General features: G+C 39.6%; 2 protein-coding genes across 3 annotated transcripts; one reads left to right on the top strand and one right to left on the bottom strand.

Annotated features, from left to right (window-relative positions):
* Positions 1–5,774: 5,774 nt before the first annotated feature.
* On the top strand, positions 5,775–14,705 carry LOC129767697 (ARF GTPase-activating protein Git). 2 transcript variants are annotated; one of them, XM_055768854.1, is made up of 6 exons: positions 5,775–5,990; positions 6,247–6,926; positions 6,996–7,238; positions 7,303–7,548; positions 13,323–13,486; positions 13,547–14,705. In XM_055768854.1, exons 1-6 carry the CDS (start codon positions 5,933–5,935, stop codon positions 14,208–14,210), a joined length of 2,055 nt encoding a protein of 684 aa, XP_055624829.1. In that variant the 5' UTR covers positions 5,775–5,932; the 3' UTR covers positions 14,211–14,705. The 2 variants fall into 2 exon arrangements, with proteins under 2 accessions (XP_055624829.1, XP_055624828.1); XM_055768853.1 differs by having other exon boundaries at positions 13,308–13,486; positions 13,547–14,703.
* A 4,099-nt stretch (positions 14,706–18,804) lies between these two features.
* On the bottom strand, positions 18,805–22,473 carry LOC129769095 (dynein axonemal light chain 4). The gene is made up of 4 exons (XM_055771120.1): positions 22,370–22,473; positions 22,220–22,309; positions 22,013–22,096; positions 18,805–21,881 (listed from the first exon to the last, which is right to left on the bottom strand). Exons 2-4 carry the CDS (start codon positions 22,286–22,288, stop codon positions 21,717–21,719), a joined length of 318 nt encoding a protein of 105 aa, XP_055627095.1. The 5' UTR covers positions 22,289–22,309; positions 22,370–22,473; the 3' UTR covers positions 18,805–21,716.
* Positions 22,474–26,789: the final 4,316 nt, after the last annotated feature.

Genomic DNA, 26,789 nt, shown 5'->3' with positions numbered 1-26,789 from the left:
TGCTAGATTATTTACTTCCGTAGCAATTTCATTTTAAGTATCTTCAAAAACCACGAATTCTACCATTGTGTTCACACTAACAAGTATTTGAAAAAAAAACATCAGGCAGCTCAAACTTTTTATTGTCAAATACGCAGAACAAGCATGATAGGAAAGTTTGAAAATTCTTGAAAATGAAAAATAGATTTCGTTGATTTTTAAATATAGATGTGATTGTTTTTTCTCAAATATTTATTTCACGTATCCACGTGGACATTGACTATACCCCTATCCCCCTCACCGTGGACAATCGTGGACATTTTCGTAACCCCTACCCCCCCTAAAGTTGTCTACGTGGTATGTGGACAGCCCCTGGTTTCAACGAGTACTGGCGTGATTTACGGAAGAAGGAACAGTATTCAACCAGGTATTTTTTTGGAGGCTCGTGTATGGTTTGGGAGAAATTCTGTGCAAACGGAAAGCTCAAGATAGCTTTCACATCATTCAAGGATTACAAACATGTTCTGAAAAAAATTCAAAAATTCATATTCCAGCAAAACAATGCTACTATTCATACCAGCAAGGAAGCTAAGCAATGGATTAAGGACCAAAAACTTAATTTTTGGGACTGGCCGGCTCGCTCTCCAAACTTGAATGCTGTTAGGGGGATCCCTGTATGCAGAATCTACACTGAGAGAAAATGGTACACCACGAATGAAAAGCTCAAGGTCGCAATTTCGGAAACATAGAAAAATATCGAGAAATCCGTTCAACAGAATTTGGCAAAAAGTATTCCAACGCGAATTTTCCAGTTTATTAGCCGAAATGGCAAGGTTGCCAATTATTAACATATAAATCAGCCGATCGTTTTCATTTTTTCATTGATAATATTTTGATTTTGAAATGGTCTTACAGAAACTGGACAGCTGATATCATCATATTTAAGCATTCAACAATGTATGAATAGAGTTGCAACACAAACATTGACATTGTGCGGCTGTTGTCAGACGAAGAGTTTCTCGTCAGAAAACGCGAACTCCTGACCTGCGTGCCGCGAAGTATCAGTTTGGATCCGTCCAGCCTTGTTGCCGTTGTAGCGTTGTAGCCTTGGTTATCCCGTGAACCTTGCGTTTCATGTACGGCGTGTGTCCTACACCCAAATGTAATTTTAAGTACATATTATGGCATCCCAATTTATTACATTAAGTGAGCTAAAAAATAACAGAAAATGTTCTACTCCCAAATACTCCCCGAAACAGGAGACACATTTAAATGAAAGCATATGACAGCTTTTCGTATGGTTTGCCAAATACACGGAACAGACAGAGAAAGATATATTCAACATAAAGACATGTCTGCTCGCATACATATAAACCATTTTTAAGCTTTTAAAACAGCTCATTATTTGCGCATTTGACTCTCCAGCACACGAAATGGTATCATTTCTGCCAAAGATGAAATGCTTTCTGCCAACGCTAGTTTGGGTGTAGGTCTCTCGTCATGATGGTGTGGGCAGTTCCGATTGTTCCGATTATTAAAGTTCCGTTTTTGTGGAAGAACTGAAGCGATATTCACTCAATCAATGGTATATCACGTCAATTATCATATAGCTATATAACAATGAAAATTAGAATAAACTATGAGTAAGCTATCAAACTTTGTTCAGAAGAAAGTTATGAATTTTATTTTCCTTCGATATGATTGTGAAGACATTTGAAGACATTTTTTCGTACCATGTGAAGACATTTGAAAAAATCACCTGGCATCTCTGCATAGAGGCCTCGAAAAAAAATCCAAAATTTTAGTTGCCACCCGTTATTCCATGATGCGGTGATTCTCGCAGTTGTATTGCGCTGCGCGGGGTTTTCTAAACCCTACCATTCCGAACAATCGTTAGTTGAATCACAAATTCTTTCATTGGACTTATGTTTAATTGTTCGTAAGGGGCTGTCCACATACCACGTGGACAACTTTAGGGGAGGTAGGGGTTACGAAACTGTCCACGGTGAGGGGTTGATCTTCTTCATTGAAATCTAGATTTTGTAAGTAACGCACATAAATTGTAAGCGATCGATTTTTTTCCATTTCATTCCACCAGGATGCCAGGGTGAAGACATCACCACAGACTGTTAGTATCGTGATGTTAAAAATGCTCTACGTTGTTTTCTTAGCTGCGGATTTCCATCCAGCTTCCGTTTGTCGTTTTTGTTGTAAATCGTGGCGGGTAATGAAAAGACAAATAATGTACAACAATTTTGAACGGAAAAATCATGGGAAAGTTGACAGAAACCTTCAACTACACTCAAAGCCGGTCTTCTCTCGAAGAAACTCTATGTCTCTATGTCTCTATGTCCGGTGGTATTGGAAAGGAACTCTGTGTTATAAGTTTCCATCAAACAATTAGTCGATAAATTACACTTACTTTAGCATTTGTTGACTATCGACTAACGTGAGTTAAGAGAAAGTTTCCTTCTCGACTTTTCTGATCTTGGGATGCTGGTAGAACGAGAGCTTCGGGCAAACGAGTGTGAATCAATTCCCTGCAGACCATTTCGTAAATTCATAACGAAATGACTGAGCAATTTTGGGATGCTGGATGTGTACTTATTGTCAAAAACCGTTATAAAATTTTTCACGCACAAAATCTAGCCGAAAATAACATAAATGAAGTCCGGAGGTGTGGGAGATAGCATTATTTATACATTTTGGAAGAACAAAAAGTCATCGGAAATTCTAGTTTTTCCAATTCATTGGAATTTCGTTGAAGCGAATTATCTGTTGCACAGCTTTGGCTCAACTGCTGAATAGCTTTGTATTCCCTCTCCACGATAGAAAGGAAAATTGGGATAGAGCAGTTATACTGAGAGCGTATCTTGCATGTTTGATACGTGCGCAACAAACTCGACTCATTCTCTGGATTATTGTTGGCTCGAGGGGTTGATTTTCTGAAGTAAGAAAATATATAGTTTACGACAGGAGGAAATTAAAGAGTGACACAATGAAATTCCCGGGTAATGGTAAAGAGATAAAAAAATGTAACAAATCCCAACTATGGCATTGTGCACCAATGACATAACGCAAAAAATATATGAATTTTAGACCCTGTTTCTCCCTAATGTGACGCAAGACATACCCCTGAAACATTACAAGTAACATAACCTTGACCCGTGACTACTTCATTTTTTGAATATCATCATATCTTGTTCGAAAATATTCAAAATCAACATACAACAAATATCTTAGAGTAATCCTACGTCAACTATCCAGTCATGCTTCGGAAACAACTCTTCAATTTTCTTGTTTTTCAAAAAAAAACAAAATAGAAAAAATAAATAAATTAAAATTTGAAATGTATAAGAAATGTCCACACTTGTCCACGGAGGGGAAGAGAGAAGTCTAAAATCGTGCTTTTTCTGTCCACGTGGTATGTGGACAGTCCCTAATATTATTTTTTTATATTTATCCCCAATGATTTCTCGATGTATCGTCTACATCTTGGAATTTCTCTTCAGACGATTTTCATTCGCTACAACAAGAAACTGTGTTCAATGTATTTAAAAACCAAAAGAAACGAAAATAAATCAAGAACTGTAACCGTTCGGTTTCATAATATTCCAAATAAACACTATAGACACACTACAGAGACCTCACACCATACTGTAAATAAATAAAAACTCATCAGCATGTCAGACCCCTGCTCATTGGCTACGAAAAGATCAACTGGTTTGAGCTATTGTTTCTTCTAGCTTTCGTGTGTTCACTCACAATGCTTTATGAGCAGGGTTCCCAACCATCAGCATGTGTCAAAACCCGATTGTCGGAGTTGGGGTTTTCCTGCGGATTCCAATAAAGAGACGATCTCGGCAGATTGCGATATCCGGTCTTTCCGCCTAGAGCTAGAATCAGGAGTAGTAGTGCGCGTCGTGTCTAGTTTAAATTGTAATATCTCTTTGTCTTTTTTGTAGTACTTAGTTTAATAGAAGAAGTTTTGTTCTAGGTGTAATAGCTGTGGAAATTATGTTTTGTGTATTGTTGAAAAGAAAATACTTACCTTAGACGTGACCATATTAGCTCCGGTGACCGGAATAAATCGCCACAGTAAACAACTGCAACAGAAACAACCGCTTAGAAAAAGTGTAGTAGGCTAGAAATATTTGGCGCGGGAAAAACATCATGTGCCTCACATTTCTATTATAAATTTATTCTCTTGTTCTCGTTTTTCGAAATTTATTCTGAGGACAATGTAATGGGGACGAAGTCCCCATTTGGCGAGGATAAGGAATCGAGGCGGCCCATGCCGCCAAGATGACGCAATCCGAGTCCACCGCCGACCCGCCGTCGGAAGCGGCGGTGTCTCGCACGCAAACCTGGGATCCACTGATTGCCCGGTTAGTTTGAAACATAGGATACGATCCTTTAGCAATGTCCGACCGAGCTCTAGCGAGCGTCGGACGGTATACGTCTGCCCGGGGCGTTACGTTTGCCTGGGGCGATACGTTTGCCCGGTTAATTCTTGTTTTGAAATACAATACCGCGCCACAATATTTATAGCCTACTACACATTTTATAAGCGGTGGTTTCTGTTGCAGTCGTTTTCTGTGGCGATTTATTCCGGGAACCATTAGCTCCAGATACCTGAAAACAGAAAAAAAGAAAAACCAAATTATACTTACCAATGTAACCGACCGAAGTACAAACCTGAAAGTTAAAGAAAAATAGATAGGAAGAGAAAAAGGTAAGAAAAGCACATAATGAGCATTTGGTTAATGAGCAATGGTTGGTATATTATAACCTGAACTGTGTAGGTCTGCACAGTGGACCTTTTTTTTCTTATTACGCTTAATCTAGCACATGGCGGACGAATAGACAAAAGTTAGAGAACATCACCACCAAACACCGCACACACGTGGATGGAAAAGGCTAACCCAGAAACCAACAAGGGAAATCCGCCGAACCCGAACCACATTGCTCAAAATTGCGCAAGTATTACATAAAAATGTGACGTCACAAGTAGGATAGAATAGTAAAGAGGAAGTAGGAAAATAAGGAGTGCTCCCTTGGCCGAGTGGTTAGCGTCATAACTAACATGCCGGGTGTTCGGGTTCGATTCCCGTTCTGGTCGGGGGAATTTTTCGTCAAAGAAATTTCCTCCGACTTGCACTGTGATCATGCGTATTCTAGAGCTTGCCACTCAGAATGCATTCAAGGCGTGTTATTTGGCATATATATCTCAACTAAGTACTAATAAAAATGACGCAAGTAATACTACGTTGAGACGGCGAAGTTCCTCTAGGAACGTTAGTGCCATTTGAAGATGGAGAATAAGGAGTAAATACACATACCAAACACTTATAATAAAATAAATATTCTTCTATACAATCTTTTTCTTACATCGTAATCGAACTCGAAAGGGGTTACCAAGCCTCGCCCCATATAGTTTGGTGGAAAAAGGGACTATGTCAGCCTTTGAGGTGAAGTTAGAACGTGGTTGAGGACCCTAACCATTGTGGACGTGTGTATAACGCAAGAGGGAATTCCCCTCAGCTCCCAACTGACGTCAAGTAGTTGACAGTGAGCGTTGGGGTAACGACCCTGCTGAATGAGCTAGTCATTCATGAAGTAAACTCTAAATTACAGAACAGATCAAATAAAATTCGAAAAAGAATCATAATGTTGAAGCGAAACTATTTTGAATGGTGAAGTTCCCACTTATTTAAACAAATCTTGAGCGGCACCGAAATCAATCTCCAGTTGTCAGAAAACGCACATAAAAGACCAAAAGAAGAAAGACCAGAACCAAAATAAAAGATGGCGATTTAGGACCGAACATTGATTTGTTTTGATCCGTAACGTTTCTACAATTCACCAAGTATTTCCAGAAAAATCCGCAAAAATTGCTTCAAAGCATGAACTAGCGTTAACCTGTTTGAATCGCAGTAACAGCAAGCAGAAAATGTCTCGGACCAAGTCACGAATCCAGACGGAAATCTGTGGCGACTGCGGCGGCTCAGGTGAGTCAATCGAAGATAGGTTGTAGTTTTTTTTTTCCATTTGCTGTTGCACTGCTTGCACGCAAATAAGGGTCACGGGAGTCTACTCATTCACACACCCACAAGTTTATTTATGGACTTGTTGCTTCGCGATTTTAATTTCGTTAGATGGTAGATCAAAGTTTTACGCATTCGAGTTATGAATGAAAACGTAAACAAGTTGATAGAGTGGGAAGGAACGAGAATATTACCTATTTTGTTTTCTTTACCTCTTTAGATCCCTCCTGGGCCTCGATAAACCGTGGCATTTTGCTGTGTGCTGATTGTTGCTCGATTCATCGCAGTCTCGGCCGCCACATTTCCCAGGTTAAATCTTTACGCCAGGGCACCTGGTCTCCGTCGGTGTTAGCTTACGTCAATCAACTGAATATCCACGGAGCGAATAGCGTTTGGGAGCATCTTTTACTGGACTCGGTAGCGCCGAAAAACCTTAAACGGAAACCATCGCCAAAGGATCCTCTGCATCCCACTAAAGCGGACTTTATTCGCGCTAAACATGTGAATTTATCGTACGTTTTGAAACCAAGCTTGGAAGATGCTGTGAGTCCGGGAAATTTAGAGGTGGAACTCAGCAAGCAACTACACGCAAGCGTGAGGTCCGCCAATTTGGAGACAAGCCTGAGATTGCTAGTCCAAGGGGCAGATCCGAATTATTTTCACGATGAGAAGGGATCCACGCCCTTGCACGTTGCTGTCCGGTCGGGACAACTCTCGCAGATGGAATTGCTGTTGGTTTACGGAGCGGACATGAACACTTTAGATTCGCAGGGTAACACGCCCTTGGATGTAGCACAGGCGTGCAAGCAAATGGCAATCGCCGAACGGCTCGTAGAGGCTATGTACGAAGTGACTGACAGATTGAGTTATTTTCTCGTCGGCAAGAAACCGGACCATTCGGTATGTTTTAAATACAGGAGTGAATATTGCAGGGGATAGCATTTATTGATTTTCTTCATTTTATTTCAGTCTGGCCAGCATCTTCTCATCCCAGACCAATCGAGGAAAGAGATAAGCGAACAACTCAAAATCGCTCGAGGCAAACTGCAGCTAGTTCCGAACCGTATGTTTGAAGAGCTAGTGATGGATCTGTATGACGAAGTCGATCGCCGAGAAACCGAAGCCATTTGGGCAACCAGTTCCCTGAATCCGGAAATTGGAGCGGTCCCCTTCCTGCCAACGAATCCACATTTAAGTGCTACGAGAAATCAGGTAATTATTATTTGTATGGAATAATACATTAGTGTTACTATTATTACTCATGTTTGGTTCGCAGGGTCGCCAAAAGTTGGCCCGTTTCAGCCAACAGGAGTTCTCCGGATTGATCAGCGATGTACTGATCGATGCCCGCCGCAGGCAGAATATGGCCAATCTGCGCCCAATCGACTCACCACTGCCGGCTAGTTTGAGTCAGCTGAAGAATGCCGCAGCCCGAGATTCTAACCTTTCGGACGACGAGCCACTGTACGATGCCGTTGCTTCGGATGATGATTATGCGGCGCTAGCCCCGGTGGCTCAGCAGGTAAAATTTCTAATGCGTCAAAAAGCGGTACTAAACCATAACAATAGCTTTGGATAAGGGATGGTTTTTGTCGGATTGTTTGCATTCAGGAAAGGAAACAGTGCTTCATACACAAAATTTGGAATAGTAGAATAGCTGTATCTTTCAAATTATGCCTCTAATATGGTGTGGATTCATCGTACGTTTGTGATATTTTTTTAGCTTAATACATTAATAACACGCATGTCAACGAATACTTTGAGAAGTTGTAGAAATTAACAACGATTGCTGTTCTTGATTCCGATCGCTATGCATATTAAGTAATCCCTGTATTGATAAACAAACCATTGCAAATTCCAAAAATAATGTTTGTACACTAGCTAAATACACAACAGTTGTATATGTTCCAAGATATTTTTATTAAAACATTCCTCAATTTTGACAGAGTGCAATCGGTTGTTGTGCAACCAACAACCAACAATTCAACGTGTGATAAATTTATATTGCACAATTTCTCGAAACAATAACTTCTACAAAGCTGATTGCGAAGGTTTTCGTAAGTGACAAAAAGCAAAGATACGAGCATAATAGTCTTCAATGTAAAACGGTTATCAAAAAACTGAACAAATGTGTTAACGATAGTTCAAAGAATAAACGTCCCGGAGTCCAACCAACCTTACTAACGAGCAAGATTGGGACTCGAAAGAGTGAATCTTATTCCTACAAACAATCTGGAGTGCAGATAAACTTGTTATTCAGCAAATGTCACAAACAGTAACTCTGTTACAATTTTTCCCAACATTGAAGAAGGCAATCGCTTCCTTCCAAAATTAAAATTAAGAAAATTCAATTCATTCAGTCAACCGCATTAGCTTTCTTTGTTTAAACTAGCATCTTAATACTACGTTTAGTTGGGAGATCAAGGATGAACATGCCCAAGATGCTGAAAGTTTCTATAACAAAGCATAAAAAAGACTCCTAAAATTATAGCGGGACTAATGAGGTGAAGAATGCGGAAATGAAGGGCCTAATCACGGTGGAAACGATATGAAGTGCATACAAATTTTATGCAATTCATTTCGTTTACACCGTGAAGTAACGTTCGTGATAAGGCCCAAAGTTTCGTCTCAACAGAGAGTTGCCTCCAGCAGGCGTTGCGAGTTCCCAACACGTCCCTGATGGGAACGAATCGAGAAGTCGATACAGTCACTATCACTATCACACCGAGCAAAATTTCGTATTTTGTAATTCGAGATAATTACTTACAGAGCTCGAATTTCATGAGTTGCGATTGCATATACAGTGGAACCTCGATTATCCGCGAGCGGATGATCCGCGGTGCGGATTACGCGCAACAGCGAGTTCCATAGAAAATCTATAGGTCTTCCCGGAAATTGTCAGTGAGTGATAGTCTCATGCACTTTTGTTTTGGTCATGGCTTTCACATTATCTGACCACTGATGTTCACGATCTGGTAGATGGATAGTTTAATGGTTCCTGTATCGATAAAACATAGTTTTCATGTTGAAATATTTTTTAGAAATATATTTAGAGTTTTACTTCATTTAAACGTTTCTGAAAAGTTTCCCAAAGATCAGGGACGCAAACCAAATCGGAAAATTATACCCATTTCACCTATACCTTTCACTCGGTCGATGTTATCGACTTTCTGGGTATCTACAATAGTAAAATAGAGCTAACGAGCAAAATTCTTATCGATTCGATTTCTATAACAGGGTCTATTTTTAAAATTTTTTGAGATGACACTAGATCTCACCGTTTCATGCCATTTTAAGTCATTTGGCATCAAAATTTTTTTTTCGAAAACCCCGATTTCCTTTACTCCTCCTTGGGCGATTTTTCGATTTTCAAAAAACTCAACTTTGACCGCTTTGCGCCACTCCCCTCTAAGTTCGATTGAGCTGGAATTTGGCATAGGGTGTTTTTTCGAGGGGGTGAACATTTTGTATAGGGTAACTTTTTGAAATTTTAGGGTCGATTTTTCCCATACATTCATTGGCACCCTAGTGTATGTATTGCCGCGACTAAGTAAAAGTTTATAGATCGGGTAGGAGGGATATGAAACAGGGATACAACGAAGGAAGCATCATGAAACGTTGACATCGGCGTTTCTGAGAAACAGGTATAGATGAAGCAGAAAATCAGGATCACGGCTACCTAAGATATCCCGGACGGGGAAATCCGATTGTCTGTCTTGTGCTCTCAGTGCTCTAGAGAGCTGAGAGCGAGCAGCATGGAACCGGATACACGACCAGACAATATGCTCGATGTCGTGGAAGCCATCGCCACAATCACAAAGATTGATTGCTGCGAGCCCAATGTGATAACTTTGCGCGTTTAGGTTGTAGTGATTGGCCATAAGACGAGATATCACGCGAATGACATCACGACCTACATTCAATCCCTTGAACCATGCACTCGTTGAAACCTTAGGGATAATCGTGTGTAACCAACGATCGAACTCATCTTCACTCTACATGCGCTGCCAACTTAGGGTGGGTTTAGACTAGGGATATATTCATGTGAAGAATATGATGAGATTTATAGAAATCGCATCAACCGTTTAGACTAGCGTGAACTTCTATAATGAATATATTCATATTTTCGGTGAATTTATTCACCTAAAGTAGAACTGCATCCAACTTTAGTGATTTCTCACCAGTGAGAAATTCACAAGCGTTTACATATGCTGAATTTATTCATGTTATATATACCTCGAATAAGTGTATCATATTTATTCGCACCCGTTTACACCTATTTTCACGTGAATAAATTCATCTATAGCTATAGATCTCCCTAATGTAAACCCGCCATTACGAATGTGCTGACGAGAAATGTGGAACAATTCATTATAAGCAATTTGCCGTTCAAAAAGTGTGCCTGGTGATGCGCCCACCTTAGCTAGCGAGTCCGCTTTCTCATTCCCCGGAATCGAGCATTGAGAGGGGATCCATGCTAAGGTAATCTTGAATAATTTTTCGACCAAAACACCCAATAGTTGTCTTATTCTTGTTAGGAAATAAGATGAGTGTTCATCAACTTTCAATGAGCGGATTGCCTCTATTGAGCTGAGACTGTCTGAAAAAATAAAATAATGATCGATGGGCAGTGTTTCAATGATCCCTAGAGCACAGCACCCAGTTCAGCGACATACACGGAACAAGGATCTCTGAGTTTAGAAGAGGCACTGGAATTTCCAGTGAAGATGACGAAGCAAGTGGACCGGTTTATGTAAAGAAAATTTCAGATCTAACTTTCCCATATTTTTCCGAAAATATCGACGGAATAACATTGGAGCGTAGATGATCTGGGATTCCATGGATTTTTTGTCGCATGGACAGATAAAAAATGACAGAGGAATTGCAAAAGTATGGGAAGCAAACTTGGTTGGAGATGCCTGGTAAATGGTGCACGTGGCCAGTCTCCTGGTTAGGTATGATGATGAGCTTCACTATTTGGGGGCCGGTGAAAGTTCCCTTCAAACTTTTTCGCGAAGCGAACAAACCAAATTCATTCATCCTTTGTACTAGTTGTTAGTTGAAGATTCTGGGTCTAGCTTCATGTATTCCAACCTCAACCATCCTATATAAAGAGTGGAAAGGTGTAAGAGAGGATTAATTCAAAAATTAATTCAATAAAATACTGAAAACTGAAGTTCATTTCTTACTTCTTCCTAACAATATTAAGATTTTGGTTTTTGACAAAATATATTTGTTACGGTGTATACGATGATAATCATCTCGCTCTCGAATCAGTTAAGCTTTATTTTGTAGGCTTTAGAGATTGGTTGGCTGAAAAACGCAATTTGCTACTCTAAACAATACTCGAAGAGAATCAGACGATTAACCTCTATAAAACACTCTGTGTCATAACTATAGAACCACTTCTACGGCATGCTTCCAAGCAAGTTGCAACATGTTGAAATATGTTTCTTGCGGTGAAAACTGCCGATTAGGGAAAGTTTCTTGTATATTTCGCGCCTGGCCAAAAGTTTGTCTTAAAGAAATTTATAATACTGATCGTCGACGCAGACCAAATTTCCTTGGGCTCCAGAATAGCTTGTTGAAGTCGCACAATTGCAGTGTAGACCCACATAGCCATTTTTGGTTTGAGGCCTCATGTTCTTCCTATTAGTTTAGAGCATTCTCATAGGGTTGAGTTAGTCTTGCTGATTATTGAATCTAAGTGCGCGTTCCACTTTAGTTTGGCATCTAAAATAACACCTAGATATTTCACTGAAGCGCTGCTTTTTGTTTTCTCTCCCCCAAGATGTAAAGACTGCAAATGCAGTTTTTTTCTTTTTGGTGAAAGTCATAATGGGTGTTTCAGACCTTCTGTGATACACCAAGATTGTGTAAAGTTTAAGGCCATCTACATTCTGTTCGATAAAACGTCGTCGAACTTGCCACGTACCATTATAACTAGATCATCGGCAAAGCCCACAACCTCGAATCCTTTTACCTCTAAACTTATCAGAAGGTCGTCAACTACATGTGACCAAAGGAGAGGTGATAGAACTCTTCCTTGTGGACAACCTTTCGTTGCAATCACAGATGTCTACGATTCGTCCATCTCAGAGGTGATTCGTCTATGTGTGAGTATGCCCAGAATCCATTGGACTATGCAGTTATCGAAGTGTCTTTTTCTCGTAGTTTGTGCCATTGATAGATAAGAAGCATTATCAAAGGCGCCTTCGATGTCAAGAAACGCGCATAGAGCGGTTTCTTTTGACGAGAGAGATTTTTCAATTTTTGTTACAAGCGTATGTAGCGCTGTTACTGTGGATTTGCCTGATTGGTAGGCAAACTGGTATTTAGGTAATGGGCATTTGGACATGAATACAGACTTTATGTATTCATATAATACTTTTTCCGTATTTTTCAGCAATATTAATGATAAACTAATTGGTCTGAATGTCTTTGGGAGTGATTTGTCACGTTTTCCCGCTTTTGGAATGAAAACTACTTCAACAAGTCTCCATATCGAAGAAATGTGCTCTAGTATCAGACTTGCCTTAAAATTCTCGATAATAGGTGGAATTAGTTTTGATTCTCCATTTTGAATCAGGGCTGGAAAAATCCCATCTGCACCTGCAGATTTGTAAGGTAGAAAGGATCTCACCGCGTTTACTACTCAAAGGTTTAGTTTCAGTGAAATTGCTGTGGAAAAAACCAGCAAATACACATTTTAACATGCGAATTCAACGACTACACTCAACAAATAAACAAAGATTACTGATTGTATTATCGTTAATCAATCATAAAGTCAAATGCTGCTTTAAAAATAAATAGTCCAAAAGTGACGACAGCTACAATACAAAGTTTAAAGCCTCTTAAAACAAAGAAGAAGAAGAAGATTTTTACAACAAATATGTTTCAAAATAGCAGTTAGCGACTCCTACACTAAAACTTCAAAATATATCATATTGCTTTACTAACATAATTAACATCCTAGTGTTGTGAATGTCCAATACAAGGTTCGGAAGACTAGGTTTGCATGACACTTCGCTAGTTTAGTGTAAGATCTAATATGTTAATCATTATCTTCTAGAGAAAAAATAACCTCTTCATAACTTTATCTGTGAAATGCCATCCAAAGAATATACATACTGCTAACATCTCACTAACTGTCTTTCCATAACTCGTATCACTCCCGCATTCACCCATCTTATAATCACGACTGTTGAAAACATTGAACCGCCCAACAACAACTATCTCAATCAATAACCATATATCAAACACAAATAATAATCGCTGAAGGCACTCGTAAACAAGTCGCCCCCGAGTATCGTCTCGAACGTCGATGTCGAAACCCTCCGGCAGCAGCTGCAACACCAAGAGTCAACGATTCAAGAGTTGCGCGTTCTAGTGCAGAAGCTTACAAGAGAAAACAGCCATCTAAAGTCCCACGTAGATTCCAAGGAGTACGAAGTGCAACTGTAAGTGCCGCCTTGTGTCTAAATAAACTTCTACTAACGGTTAAATACACATTCTTCCAGACGGATTGACGGCCCCGATCAATGCCCTGGTGAACAGGAGGATTCCGAGCCGACGGCTTCCGATGGTCGACAATATTGCAAACGCCCAGTGAGTATGTACGAAGCAAGGCAACAACCCCGAGAGGAAAATCGTCCCCCGATTACGCAAAGTCTGTACTCGATGGCTTCGCTTGCGAATGCAAATAACGTAAGCAATTCCACCACCGGCACAATCGTAACCTCCACAAACGCAAGTTCGGATTCGAATGCACAGACCGGAAACAATATGGTCTCCAAATTGCCCCAGTTCGAAGAGGTTAAAAAACGAACCGATCTTGTGGCCAGACGAATCAAGGAACTTTTCGCCACAATGCAAGATCTCTCGAAAACGGGTGCATTTGTGCCATGTGCCGAGAGGATACGAATCGCCGTCGTTGAACTTACTGCCATCTTCCCGGCCACTTTGCACGAGGAGACGCTTCGGAGCGCCATGAAGCAGCTAAACTACAACACCAACTTGATCCAAACGGAATGCACCCGTCTGCAACGATCTCTCGTCGAGGAAGGACAGCAGATGGCGGTTCTATCGGATAGCATTAAACTCAACATGGAAAAAGTACGCGGCTGTGCGTACAATTTAGCAATGTCGACCAAAATCCTGATAACGCATTTTCAGCAGTCCTGAACTACGAACTGCGTCGGAGTTATTCTGGCGGAGGCAATACAATAATGAATGCAATAATTTGTTCAATGTTTCGTAATCGAAACCACTATACTATAGGTCCAATGTTACAAAACCCGTACAGTAATTACATCTAATGACGAAATAAAGTATTTTATCCTACACAGTAACTCAATCGTGAGAAAGATTGCCGAATGTGCCAAATTTTTGTGTTTCTATAGAAGTATTTTACGATATTGAAGAAGCAGAAAAAATACTGTTCATTATATAAATATATTTAAACATCTACAGAATGCTATTTTCTTGATCGTGTAATGTTTTAGACCAAGTAAGTTATTTTGATGCTGACAATTTGAAGCATATAGTTGACGACAATCAATTGTAACGGCACAAACGAAAGTCGTCGTGGGTCATGCGAAACCCACGAATGGTAGGACCAATTTGTTAATACGACTAATACATCAACACTGATATACTAACTTGAAAAGATCGTGATTTCACTATTTATCTTTTCTTCGAAAGCCCAAAACTTTTGAAGGTGCCTTATGTTATGTTATGTTGGCTGCGATATACAGGATAGACGCGATAGAGGATTCTGTTTGATGGATGAAATCGTTCCACCAATTTGATAACTTCTCAATCATCAAGATTCATTGCATTTGTTTTAATTTTATACTTCACTTGAGCTAATGACTGTTTTTAAAATTTTTAATTGTAGGTTGACGATACATTTTGACTTGTGCGTCACTTGCTTTGTGTATCGTTTGTTTTGTCATTTTATCATGAGTAGATAACCTACACAATGTCTGCAAAATGTGCATATATTTTACGGAAAATTACAAATTTATCGCGTCCTTCGTCTTTATACCGGTCGACTTAATCATTTATCAGAGTAGATAATTTGAGTAGCCACTACATTTTTGTTCGCTAAGTTCTCGATGTTTTTCTAACGAAAATACAACTTTATTGTAAGAATAAAACAAATGAATCATTCAAAATATTGCTCATCAGTAGCGGTAGCTTGTTGTAATTTTTTGCTATTTCATGCCATTTTCGAAACATTTTTTCCTAACATTGATTTCGCATGGATTCTGATCGAACAATTCCTCCGATTCACCGTCTTCTATGGTTTACGATTCCTTGACACCAAAATGCTATCTTCTTCGTTTCGATCTATTTTTTTTTAAATACATGTTGGGTTGGCACATTCTGTCCAACTCATCAACCTTGAAAATATTCATTGTAACACAAACAGTTAGAATTTCAACAAGATATTTTCATACATTGTTGAATGTTTAAAATAAAGTATATTTAACGTCAATTTCGCTCAAAAGAGTCGTTTGTTTACTTATTGGGCTTAAATATGATAAGTTCAGCTGTCCAGTTATTATAAGACCATTTCAAAATTCTATGAAAAAATAAAAACAATCGGGAGATTTACATGTCAATAATTGGTAACCATGCCATTTCGGTTAATAACCTGGGAAAACTCGTTTTTGCATACTATTTACCAAATTCTGCAGAACGGTTTTCCCTTGTCCCCGAAATTGCCAAATCACCAACTGTGGATGTGGAAGCTATCTTGAGTTCCCCGGTTGCACAGAATCCCGGCCGAAGCATGCACGAGCCTGGTTGAAAAATACTGTTTCTCCTTCCTTGAATCACGCCAATACTCGTTGAAACCATCAGGACCATTCAAATTAAACATTTTTACGTCGCGGAAGATAACCTAACCAAGTTGAAAGTAAAAAAAGTAAAAAGTCTTACATTGAAGAACTTCTTGTTATGGTATATAGCAAATTTTGTTTTATTCTTGACGAATTGTCTTCCGGGAAACATTAAAATTCAAAGATTGCTTTATTTGTATAAGCGATGTTGAGGTATTCGAAGCTGTTCTAACTGTTTGGTTGGAATAAAAGTAATATGCTTCGGATTGTCCAATTTGGGTCAAATATGTACCGTTTTCTTGTAAAATTTGTTGCAATTCTAAATATAGTTTCATAATGCCTCTCTCATCGAAGTCTTGGTCCTTATTGGAGATAAACTCTGGTAATAGATTTTTACAATCTTCACTTGATCCCAATTTCTTATCACTCAGAAAGTTTACGAGAAAAAGGTGGTAATCGTTTGGTGGCAGGTTCGGACTATATGGTGGATGCATTAAAACATCCCAATCAAGCTCCCGGAGTTGGTTGTGTGGCATTGCGTTATCCTGGTGAAGCGACACACCTCTTCTGTTGGCCATTTCTGGACGTTTCTGGACAATCGTTAGCTTCAAACGGTCCATTGTCTGACTGCAGGGATCTGAATTCAGTATATTGCACTTATTTTTTTTAAATAACTAAAAATTAAAAAATTAATTGCACGTATTCCACTGTTCCAGTATCGGCACCATTAACACCATTCACAATTTCAACGGCCTAGCTTGCATTTTCGCCTTTATAAAAGAAAAAGTGTAAAATGTACCAAATTGCCACTTCTTCAACATCAGCATTATCAACCTCCTCAGCCCCGATCTAGCTAGCACCACTGACGATAAAGAAGAACTCATTTTTCGAGTTTGTAAGCTAGCGGCTAAGGCGTGAATACGATCGCTACCCAAAACACGACATCAAAATCGTCATCAGTGATTTGAACGCTCAGGTCGGCCAAGAGGAGGAGTTCAGACCAGAAATTGGTAGGTTCAGCGCCCATCCGCGAACCAACGAAAACGCCCTAAGACTCATCGACTTTGCTGCCTCCAAGAACATGGCCATACGTAGTACCTTCTTCCAGCACAGCCTCCACTACCGTTATACCTGGACGATCACCTCAGCAAACAGAAACACAAATTGACCACGTTTTGATCGACAGTCGGCACTTCTCGAATGTCGTCGGCGTCAGAATCTCGTGGCGCTAACATCGATTCAGACCACTAAGGAAGTTCTCCACGAGATTAACCGCCTCGCACATGAGCTTTGTGCCGCGGGCCGAAAAGTGCAGGAACAAAAAAGGAGGCATCTTGACGAACAGAAGCGAAATCCAGTCAGTTTATCTGCTTAGTCGATGACGTGGATATAATTGCTAGAATATATGATTACGACGGTTACGACGGTTTGTAGGATGCGAATTTATTTATTTATTTATTTATTTCGTCAATCAAATGTAGACTACATACATATGTTATTACAATGTTTTCGTATATACTAATTGTTATTTCCACGGCACATGTTTGTATACCCGATTGAAACACGAAGCAGGGCTGATTGGGCTTGGTATCTATGTGTCTAAGGCTAAATACATGCTATCAAAAGGGGTTGATCGTCACAGAATTTCTTCTAGTTGTAGCGTTGTAATCGAAGACGCATAGTCAACGGAAGTCGTGTTATGTACCATGGACGTCACAAATCCAGGTCCAATGAACTCCGACCCCATACGAAGTACCATGTACCAATTTCTTATACGACCGATGGCCCTCTACGAACACGAAGCATGAGCAATGCTTGAAGAGGACGTGCAGGCTCTTACATGTTGGAATAAAGGGTGTGTCACATCAAATTGCATCACGGAAAAAACGCTGTAGAAATTTAGTTTTTAGGAATTATATCTTCAGCTTTCGCTTATAATCAGATAAGAGTGTATAGATCACATTGGCCATGCTTCACTGTCAATTTTTCGTAAATTTGGAAAAATGTCGAACGAAAAAGAGCGTCGTGAATTAATCCTGTGCACTCATTTCGAAAATCCGGAGTTGTCACATCAGGACATCGGTAAGATGCTGGGAATCGTCCAATCCACGGTCAGCAGAGTACTAAAACGATACTTCGAGAACTTAACCATCGACCGGAAGGTGAAGAACGGCAAAAATGGATGCTCCGTCAGTGAAAAAGATCACAAGCGCGTAGTTAAGCAGTTTAGACGTGATCCGAGAAGTTCGGTCCGGGATGTCGCCAATAAGCTGAATTTGTCAAGTTCATTCGTCCAGCGGACCAAGCAGCGGGAGGGCCTGCGTACATACAAGGTTCAGAAGGCTCCTAACCGCGACGAAAGGCAAAACATGGTGGGAAAGACGCGAGCCCGGAAGCTGTACACCGAAATGCTGACGGAGCCGCATTGCCTAGTAATGGACGACGAAACCTACGTCAAAGCGGACTTTCGTCAGCTGCCGGGCCTGTTGTTCTTCTCCGCAGAGGACAAATTCAGCGTTCCGGAGGAGATTCGCAAGCAGAAACTATCCAAGTTTGCCAAAAAGTACATGGTGTGGCAAGCGATCTGCTCTTGCGGAAAGCGGAGCGCCCTCTTCGGGATGACCGGCACGGTAAACGGGCAGGTTTACCTTAAGGAGTGCCTACAGAAGCGCTTACTACCACTATTGAAGCAGCACGAGGGCCCGACCATCTTCTGGCCGGATCTCGCTTCGTGCCACTATTCAAAGGACGTGTTGGAGTGGTACGAAGCCAACGGGGTCACTTTCGTGCCAAAGGAAATGAACCCGCCCAACGCGCCGGAGCTTCGCCCAATAGAGAAATATTGGGCGATTATGAAGCAGGCCCTCCGGAAGAACCCAAAAGTTGTCAAATCGGAGGCGGACTTCAAGAGAAAATGGATTTCTGTTCAAAAAAAACTACAACCTGACGTTGTACAGAACCTTATGGACGGGGTAAAGAGGAAGGTGCGAGCATACGGGCTTGGGCTCGAAGTATGAATAAAAAGAAAATGCCAAAAGTTGTTTGATAGTTTTTATTTTACTATCTAAAATTTTCAAAAGGATCGGTCTACTGGGCGAATTTCTACAGCGTTTTTTCCGTGATGCAATTTGATGTGACACACCCTTTATTATCGAACAGCAGTCCCGCAAAGATGGTGTTCACATCGAATTCGATGGGGACAAGAAGTGAAGCTCAGCGAGCGCGGTGGTTGGATCAGGTGGAGCAAGACTTGGGAAGAATTGTTGCCACCTGGTGTTGGATATCTTCTGTCATGGATCGCGTTTATCGGTAAAACGTTGTGTAGAAGATATGATCTCTCAATGGGATGTAGCATCATTATAAATAAAAAAAATGGATGGATTATATCTATGATATAGTAATGATTTGTTTGTATTGATTAAATTATTGATTTAATGAAACAATTTTAAAATTCAATTGAATTCAATATATTTGCCTTTGAACAAATGCCATGTAATACTTCAACTTTTACTTTTTATACTATAGAGGCTTTAAATTTGAAAATTCATTCGCCGCTAGTATCTGAAATGACGATGTTCTCAGGTTCCTGATGTTAGAAGTACGAGTTAGGGATGTTAGGGAAGCATTTTCCGATCTGCACAAAGGCAAACGTGTACAAAAGTACTCCTCGCTCGCAGTTTTTTTTTCGAAAACCACTAAGCCCAAATGATTACCACTTGTTCAGGTCTATCCTCAATCGTATGAGGAATAGGAAATTCAGATCTAAACAGGATGTAACGAACTTCCTTACGAATTATTTCAGCAGCTTGTCAGATTCATTCTTTGCTAGGGATATATACCAGATTGTAGTAAATGATGGGAAATGTGTGCCGTAGGAACAAAAGTGCAAGATGATAGGAATAGGACATTAAAATAAAGAATCAAGAAAGACAAGATATAAACGTTTTGATTAGGTGACTTCTCTTATTTCTAAATTTTTTTCGTCGTTTTGATGTATGCAGCAGAGCATTTCACTCGTGACTATTGAAGCAAACCTATTCCGGCCCCGGAAGTGAGCTACCCAGTACCCAGTACGTGGAGAACCCCCATCGGCATCGGCGTTCATACCTCAGTACTGGTATCGAGAATAGTTTTTGTTGCACCAATCGCGGAGTAATACCAAGACCCAGAAAAGCGAGAATATGCTGAGTCATCTTCCTCGATGAGAGACGGACTTCTTTTTTTTTTGTTATTTCTTCCTGTGTCTGATAGTATGAGCCACAGCATTCCACGACTATTGAAAAAAAATCAAACCAATATCGGTCTCGGACATCATCTGCACCTATTGTGGGTCTTGTTCCACCACGTATCCCAAACATGCTCTATCGTACCTCATGAGCAGGCTGACGAGATGTTGCTCCGCCTTGCGTGCCACCAAACACGGTCAACGCGCTGTCTATTGAACAATCACCTTCTCAAGACATAGCTAGGTATGAAAAATACACCGAGGAAAAAAGTATTGGCACCCCTCGTGGGTACCACACTGGTACCGATTCTGGTGAGTGAAAATTTCTCGATCGAGCAAGGTGTCCCGGTTAACGGTACTAGTTTGGCTATAGCGGCTTAAGTAGGTCGCTCCCCGCTTGTGAAATTTGATACGTGACTGGAATACGTGAAACACGTGCGAGCAGTTTAGATTTTCATTATCGGTGAGCAAAATGTTGATGCATTGCTCCGCTTACTAGGACGCCATTTTGATAACTGTAGAGCAAATGCAAAGCCCACATGAAGGCTACTATATTCAGGATTGTAAATACATGGTTAATAGAAATTCTTCAAGTTTAAATCCACCAAATTTTGATCGTAACACCCTTTAAAACCAATTTGTTTAATCTATTCGGGATCATAAAAATATATTCAAATAATGGGTTAACAACAAACCTCCTTCCGAATATTCAAAAAAGAGATGAGAATATCGATAAAAGGATCAATTTTCGATGCGATGAGACAAGATGTGTGAACGACGGATGAATTGATGTGTTCATTTATTATCAATACTAATCTTGGGTGATCTATGATGAATAAGTTTGCATTTTTAAAGCCATCCTCAAAGCGTTTACATCATAGTTGGGATCTACTACGGGTACTGAATGGAAGTTTTTCACTTAATGGTTTACCTTATTTGAAAATAGAACGTTATGTTGATTCTTTGTTTGAAATTCATCACTTATAAAGCTATTGTACGACCTCCAATTTATCCAGAAAATAATAATATTAAGAATAATTTGTGCATATTAAGTGATTTACAATGTAAGTTGCTACTTCATTAGTACATATTAAAACCGAACGAAAAATAAAGCAGTGCGATAAAATCAACGCATTTGTAGGACCTCGCTTTCAGACGGCCTTAGTTTAGTATTGGTTGACCTCGATACTCATACATATTTACACTGCCTGAAAATGACGCTGTTCCAGATTTGAATAGAACAGCATTGCAGGAAGTGAGAAACAAAAATTATATACATTGCAGTAAATCATCCGATAACTTCAACAAAATATGCAAAAATCTTGCACTCTTTCACTTTGTTGTACTCATCGTCGAAGAACAAAAACACCACGAAAAAATCACAAGTTGCACATATGTACATCATTTGAAATGGATACCAAAAATAAAATTCTAGATTATCTTCACATGAATGACAATATTTTAGGGATCCATTTCCACCTCTGACCTCTAACAGTCCTAAAAATATTTTACAGACGGAAAAAACCAATATTCTCTATTTACACAAAAATAATTCGTTTTATTTCAGCAATAACTTTCCAGAGACACAATCCATGTTCATCACCGACCTCCAATAGTCTACGAACACTTCCACAAAACAATTGCCAAATTTCCGCCAAAAAACAAATACAAGATATTCTTAGTTTCGTAGGACACCTCGTATCCGAATCCTTCTCCGACGACCACATGCCAATAGGTGCCAAACTTTTTGTCCATCAGATCCTTGATCGCCTTCGCTGCATGCTGTTTTGTTATGCAATTTGATGCGCGGAAGTAGCCATGAATCCATGGGATCCGGTGAAAAATTCGAACACATTTGAATTTGATCGATAGTGGTTGGAAAGGAGAACACAAGAGGGATATAGGGATTTTACCTCGTAGTTTTGTGCGTATTTCTCACAAGCTGTAATGCTCAGTTCTATCGCCTCGGCTCGGATATCGTCATTCATATCGGAAAACTGGTCCAGTAGATATCAGCAAGGAGAGGTGTTTTGAAGCATAAGTATATTTTTGAGCGTGCAATTTATTTACTAATGAAAGAATTGTGTAAGAGGACAAAAAAAAACTACAAGCAACCATACCTTAACCAAAGGATAAACGTGTACAATCTTTTTGTCTGCTTCCCCTTCCGCTTTCGGTTGATCGTCCATCGTGATCAAACGACCGTTGGTCTGTTCGAAATATTAGTGTCTGCTGGTTCAGTAAAAATTGAAAATAATCCGAAAACAAACCTCTGTACTAACAGTAAGAAATTTTTCTTCCACTTAAAAACAATCACACCGTGTTCCGACGACTGTGGTCTCGTTGAAATCTTTTCTTCAACTATTTATCTGATCGCTATGGTGATTCATCATCGAAGTCACCCTTCTATGAATTATCCTTAACATTACTATTCCTTTCTCTTCCTTGCATTCGTGCGGTTGGCATGGTAGCATAACAACACCGGTACGGCGCGTGTAGTGCTCATGCGTACATCGTTGCAATGCGCCTGGTGTAAATGTAAGCATGGTTTTGTGATAGAATTTGTCGCCAAAAATTCTACTCCGCAATTCGTTCCCCTCAATGCTAATCAGAGTGTTGTGGTATGTTTACGTGGGGGAACTATACTTTCTGAATAGCAATTAGGAATACGTTCAATTGATTGGTCTGCTCTCTGAACTGATTATTTTGATGTGATTTTTCATTCTAATAATTCTAATTATGTTACCACTGTACCATAATTTGAAAATTCTTACACGTCCTTCAGAAATAGGATTTCTTCAAACTTCACTGCAGTTCTTGAATTATCCCATGAACATTGATGGAAATGGTTACAGGGAACAATCATAAGTATCTCAATGGGGACGAACGATCAAGAATTTACGATCTAAAAGGTAAATATTACATGCCATCTATCGACAAAAAGAGTAAATTTAGCCTAAAAACCGTTCCTATCTAGTATAGCCATAAGTTCTGTCAGTCGTTTGAAAATTTATAACTCTAGAACAAATAGTGATAAAAAGCTGGAATATTCATTGAAAGTATAAATAAAATGGGGGTAAGACGAACATGTTAAGAAGAACTTCGATTGTACACTATAATCAAAAAGTACCGAGCATTTTTTATTTAAACGTATAGTGCACCCGCGGTCGAGTGATTAACGTCTCACATCGCAAACTTGATGATGGATAAAGTAAAGTTTTCCAAGGGCCTTTTTGAAGGTTAGAGACGAATGAACTGAAGAAGTTTAAAGTCTCAAGCAACGAAGGAAGGCAAACTTTAAGTATCGTTCTGTATGCAAAGCAATGAATATCGCTTGTTCTTCCTTGTTTTGCGTCATCACATGTCTTCGTTTTGGATTGAGCTGTGGACCTGACCAAATTACTCACTCGTTGATGTCTCTGGCATTGCAATCATTGCATCAAACTTACGCCATTGCATTAAGGTTCTGAACTACACAATTGTGTGGGGAATCATCAAGCTAGGCTATCGTCAGCTCACCAAGAAAATAAATGTTCTGAAATTTTGTCAGTGATTTGGTTTCGCATGACGGTACGAAAACTCTCTCCACAAAGGATGACAGCTAAGCTAATCTAGACTGGCAATATTAACAGAAAGGGCTTCTGTTGAGAATAGAGCAAAACGGAGATATGTGTGTATATTTAGTTGCTTCAAGCCATCGATATATGGATATTTGTATGCTTACGTGCATGCTTCATAACCCGTACGCAAAAATAGTGCATCTTCGCTATGCTGAAACCCCATTTGTATCTGCGCCCGTGTGCATTAACCCTGTAACGATGAAACAATCGCCTAATTTTTTCATGCTATGATTGACGATTGTTTTGTGTTGCAAATTATGCAGTCGTAATGATAAATATAAACAAGTAGGTGAGATAGCGGGAGGGAAATATTTACGCTAGGGTATTAGTAATGAATCTCTGCTGAGGCAAATTTTCAGTCTTTTTCCAAGCAGTTAACATTGTTTGTTTTCTGTCATCAATGCATTGAACTGACATTATGGTGAATCAGGTGTTAAGGTTATGCACCAAAAAATATATGAGGAATACCAAGTTATTCAATAAGTTACATTAAGTTATTATTTTATTTGTGCTCGCGTGCCAGTCGCAAAACTGCTTTCAACTAGGATTGCATTCGCGCTAATCTTGATCATAATGAGGCAGTGCTACTCTTTTCGAGGTTGTTGAGATTAACAGATAGAGTTTATTTCGTTTACTTAGTCACCAAGAAAGTAAATGTCGTTCTGGAATTTTGTATGTGATTTGGTTTCGCTTGCCAGTAGCAAAACTTTCTCCACTAATGATGACAGGCTCATCTCGAGCCTGTATTGTTCTGCGAGCACAAGAATGAATCATCAAACAATTATCGCCAAATGAGATTTCAGTCGATCGAGGACACATGTTTTACAAAATTAAAGCAGACCAAAAAATAGTACATTATCGACAGGCTTGTAATATACGAAGCGTAGAAGTTTACCGCTCGTGAGACGAATAATTTTACTCAACCAAGGTCTCAACTCATCACGTGTGTCCGTTAAATGATGAAATATTCGAAATAATCCACCTAGAAGTAATAATGTGCTTTTCAGTAGTATGAACGGATAGACCCTCAGCTATTTTGCTTCTAGTTCCAGTCGGGTTCTAGACAGTTCATCTTCGGCGATATGATTTCCGTTCATAGACTCACGGCATTTCTTAGGAACAGAAAAAAGACTTTTCACAATCCATCTAACTCCCACTGGCAATTATCCGTTTCACCCCACAGTAGAGATGGGCAAAACGATTCATTTCAGTGAGCGGCTCAGAGCCGTGCGCTCAATTAAAAGGGCCGGCTCATTTGAGCGGCTCGACGGCTCTTTTCAAGAACTGGTTTATTTGGATATGTAAAGAATGGAAGACGTAAACAATAAGGTTCAAAACAATAATCAGTTCAGAGAATAATGAAAATATTACTTTACTGAAGGTTTTCTCTGATCTACTTCCATCACAATGATCTTATTTACATTTTTTTTTGTTTATAAACATTATATCTTCAATGTTATATGATGAAAGTCTACTGCATCTCTCACTACAAACATGTCCTGCTTTCGGAAAAACTCGCTCACATGGTACTGAAGTCGCCGGAATACATAATATTTTCAAAAAAATGGTAGAGCCGCGGAGGGATAGATTTCCTTTCATTCCACCAAAGCAAAGGATCGCTTATTCTCAGTAAATGTGGTTCCGCTAAATATTTATCTACAATATATATTGCAGCAGCTTTTGTGAAGATCGAAGATTGCCAACCAATCCCGTACAGATGACCGCGCTTCATCACCAACGAGTTGTGGTAGTTTCGTAGGCGTGTATTCTATGAATGTCATTTTTAGCGTCCTTATTAACGACTGGTGTGCATAGTTGTACTTTCTGTTATCCCCAAAACATTTCTGCTTGAAGCGAGATCTAGCAGTATTGGTTAGGCTAATTCGTCTGACTAAAGATTTGTAAATCACTTTACCACCTCCGAAATCAATTCATTACAGAGCTTTTTTATAATTACTAGAACTGATTTCTCTTGATCCATATAATGTTGATCATGTCGAATTATCAGTCGGGAGAGTATAGCAGTTTTCGATAACGACACAGTTTTCTCCCCGTTGTATATCCCAAACATTAATAAAATGTTTCGAATGGAATGTTTTCAAGATTAAGTGTATTATATTAGTCAAATCATTTCATTCGATACCCATATGCGGGAGTTGCATGAAAAAAGTAATTGGTCATTTTGGAGTGGGATTTAACTCTGCTGGAGTGGAAATAACTCTGCTATACTAGTCAAGCCCTTCCATCTGATACCCATATGATGGGGTTTTCAGAAGAAATGTAGTCTGTCATTTTGTAACGTTCGCCATTTTCTCGCCTTTTTGGGGTGGCGGCCATTTTGGATTTCCATTTATCATAAATAGATGTGTCCTGCTAGTCAAGCCCTTTCATTTGATACCCATATTGATGGGGTTTTGTCGAAAGTTGTTGTCTGCCATTTTGTAACGGCCGCCATCTTGGATTTCCATTTTACATACATAACTGTGTTCTACTAGTGAAGTCCTTTCATTTGATACCCATATTGATGGGGTTTTGAAGAAAATACATTTTTCGCCAGTTTGGGGCGGCGGCCATTTTAGATTTGCATTTCCCATAAATAACTGTGGCCTACAAGTCAAGCCCTTTCATTTGATACCCATATTGATGGGGTTTTGTCGAAAGTTGTTGTCTGCCATTTTGTAACGGCCGCCATCTTGGATTTCCATTTTACATACATAACTGTGTTCTACTAGTGAAGTCCTTTCATTTGATACCCATATTGATGGGGTTTTGAAGAAAATACATTTTTCGCCAGTTTGGGGCGGCGGCCATTTTAGATTTGCATTTCCCATAAATAACTGTGGCCTACAAGTCAAGCCCTTTCATTTGATACCCATATTGATGGGGTTTTGACAAAATATGTAGTCTGCCATTTTATAACGGCCGCCATCTTGGATTTCCATTTAACATAAATAGCTGTGTCCTACTAGTCAAGTCCTATCATTTGATACCCGTATTGTTGTTTTTTTTTGTAAAAAATACATATTTCGCCATTTTGGGGTGGCGGCCATTTTGGATTTTAATTTTTCCT

The sequence above is a fragment of the Toxorhynchites rutilus genome, chromosome 2 (genome assembly GCF_029784135.1).
Source record: "Toxorhynchites rutilus septentrionalis strain SRP chromosome 2, ASM2978413v1, whole genome shotgun sequence".
Taxonomy (NCBI): Eukaryota; Metazoa; Arthropoda; class Insecta; order Diptera; family Culicidae; genus Toxorhynchites; species Toxorhynchites rutilus.
Note: the sequence above shows the minus strand (reverse complement) of the source record. Positions and strands in the feature narration are given on the sequence as shown.